Source organism: Oxyura jamaicensis, unplaced genomic scaffold (genome assembly GCF_011077185.1).
Source record: "Oxyura jamaicensis isolate SHBP4307 breed ruddy duck unplaced genomic scaffold, BPBGC_Ojam_1.0 oxyUn_random_OJ102357, whole genome shotgun sequence".
Lineage (NCBI taxonomy): Eukaryota > Metazoa > Chordata > Aves > Anseriformes > Anatidae > Oxyura > Oxyura jamaicensis.
The window spans coordinates 1-2,514 of NW_023312243.1; the positions used below are offsets into that span (position 1 = coordinate 1).

The 2,514-nt window shown below is 62.3% G+C and overlaps 1 gene segment (V, D, J or C); it reads left to right on the plus strand.

Moving 5' to 3' along the window:
* The first annotated feature begins 38 nt into the window (after positions 1–38).
* LOC118160158 lies at positions 39–2,456 on the plus strand. The segment is given in 2 exon segments: positions 39–375; positions 2,108–2,456. Coding segments are annotated over 2 exon segments (438 nt in total).
* The last annotated feature ends 58 nt before the right edge of the window (positions 2,457–2,514 follow it).

Consider the following 2,514-nt stretch of genomic DNA (forward strand, 5'->3'; position numbering starts at 1 on the left):
CTCCCAGTACAGCCCAGTACCTCCCAGTACGGCCCAGTACAACCCCCCAACCCCCTCTTCCTCTCCCCCCAGACAACCCCCGCGGCCCCACCCTCTTCCCGCTGCTCTCCTGCGCCTCCTCCTCCTCCTCCTCCTCGCTCTACGCCGTGGGCTGCGTGGCCGTGGGCTACGTCCCCGGCGGCGTCACCTTCTCCTGGACGGACTCGGGCAACCGCAGCGTGGCCGCCGCCGCCTTCCCAGAAGCCCGCGGGGCCGGGGGCAACATGGCCGCCAGCCGGCTGGAGCTGCCGCTGCAGGAGGGGAAGGGGCGGCAGCCCTTCTACTGCCGCGCCGCCAACCCGCGGGGCAGCGCCGTGGTGGAGATCAGGAACCCCGGTGAGTGGCTGCGGCCGGCCTCCTCCGTGGTGTAACCTCGTGGTTGTGTCCTCCTCGGTGGTGGTGTCCTCCTCCGTGGTGTCCTCCTCCATGGTGTCCTCCTCCGTGGTGTAACCTCGTGGTTGTGTCCTTCTCCTTGGTGTCCTCCTCCGTGGTGTCCTCCTCCTTGGTGTCCTCCTCCGTGGTGTAACCTCGTGGTTGTGTCCTCCTCGGTGGTGTCCTCCTCCGTGGTGTCCTCCTCCGTGGTGTCCTCCTCGTTGTATCTTCCTCCTTGGTGTCCTCCTCCTTGGTGTCCTCCTCCTTGGTGTCCTCCTCCGTGGTGTCCTCCTCCGTGGTGTAACCTCGTGGTTGTGTCCTCCTCCGTGGTGTCCTCCTCCGTGGTGTAACCTCGTGGTTGTGTCCTTCTCCGTGGTGTCCTCCTCCGTGGTGTCCTCCTCCGTGGTGTAACCTCGTGGTTGTGTCCTTCTCCGTGGTGTCCTCCTCCGTGGTGTCCTCCTCTGTGGTGTGGCCTCCTCCTTGTTGTCTCCTCCTCCTTGGTGTCCTCCTCCGTGGTGTAACCTCGTGGTTGTGTCCTCCTCCGTGGTGTCCTCCTCCGTGGTGTCCTCCTCATTGTATCTTCCTCCTTGGTGTCCTCCTCCTTGGTGTCCTCCTCTGTGGTGTCCTCCTCCGTGGTGTAACCTCGTGGTTGTGTCCTCCTCGGTGGTGTCCTCCTCGGTGGTGTCCTCCTCGGTGGTGTCCTCCTCCGTGGTGTCCTCCTCGTTGTATCTTCCTCCTTGGTGTCCTCCTCCGTGGTGTAACCTCGTGGTTGTGTCCTCCTCCTTGGTGTCCTCCTCGGTGGTGTCCCCCTCCGTGGTGTAACCTCGTGGTTGTGTCCTCCTCCGTGGTGTCCTCCTCCGTGGTGTCCTCCTCATTGTATCTTCCTCCTTGGTGTCCTCCTCCTTGGTGTCCTCCTCTGTGGTGTCCTCCTCCGTGGTGTAACCTCATGGTTGTGTCCTCCTCGGTGGTGTCCTCCTCCGTGGTGTAACCTCGTGGTGGTGTCCTCCTCCATGGTGTCCTCCTCTGTGGTGTCCTCCTCCGTGGTGTAACCTCGTGGTTGTGTCCTCCTTGGTGGTTGTGTCCTCCTCGGTGGTTGTGTCCTCCTCGGTGGTGTCCTCCTCCTTGGTGTCCTCCTTGTTGCATCTTCCTTGTAGGTCTGCTTGCTCTTGCTGGTGTCCTCCTCCTTGGTGTCCTCCTCCTTGGTGTCCTCCTCCTTGTATCTTCCTTGTTGGTGCCCTCCTCGTGGTGTCCTCCTCGTGGTGTCCTCCTTGCTGTATCTTCCTTGGGGGTGTCCTCCTCGGTGGTGAACTCCTCGTTGTATCCTCCTCATTGCATCCTCCTCTGTGGTGTCCTCCTTTTTGTATCTTCCTTGGTGTCCTCCTCCTTGGTGTCCTCCTCCTTGGTGTCCTCCTCGTTGTATCTTCCTTGTAGTGTCCTCCTCGATCTTCTCCTCACCCTCCTCTTGGCCCATCTTGGTCCTCCTCCACCTCCTGAATTTCCTCTTGGTCCTTCTTGGTCCTTCTCTTTCTCCTGAGCCTCCTTCTTGGTCCTTCTTGGTCCTTCTTGGTCCTTCTCCTCCTTCTCCTCCTCCTCCTCCTCCTTCTCCTCCTCCTCCTGGTCCTTCTCCCCCTCCCGAACCTCCTCCTAGTCCCCCACCTCCTCCTCCCCCCCCCTCACCCTCTCCCCTCCCCCACAGGCCCCCTGCCCCCCCCCACCCCCGCCGTCCTCTCCATCCACCCGCCGTCCCGGGAGGACTTCGAGGGCCCCTACAGGAACTCCAGCCTCCTCTGCCGTGTCCATGGGCCTCGTGGCCTCACCGCCATCTCCTGGCTGAAGAACGGCTCCCCCGTCACCTCCGGGGCCGTCACCACCGGCGCCGTGACCGACGGCACCAACGCCTACGTCACCGACAGCCGGCTCGACGTCACCGAGGCCGAGTGGGACGCCGGCACCATCTACACCTGCCAGGCGGACGGGGAGATGAGGAACACCAGCAAGTCCCTGGAGTGCGGCTGTAAGTGATGACCTCACCCTTATTTTGGGGGGAAAAAGAGCCAAAATCCAAATTTTGGTGCCACCAAACCCATCCCTGAACCTTAAGTA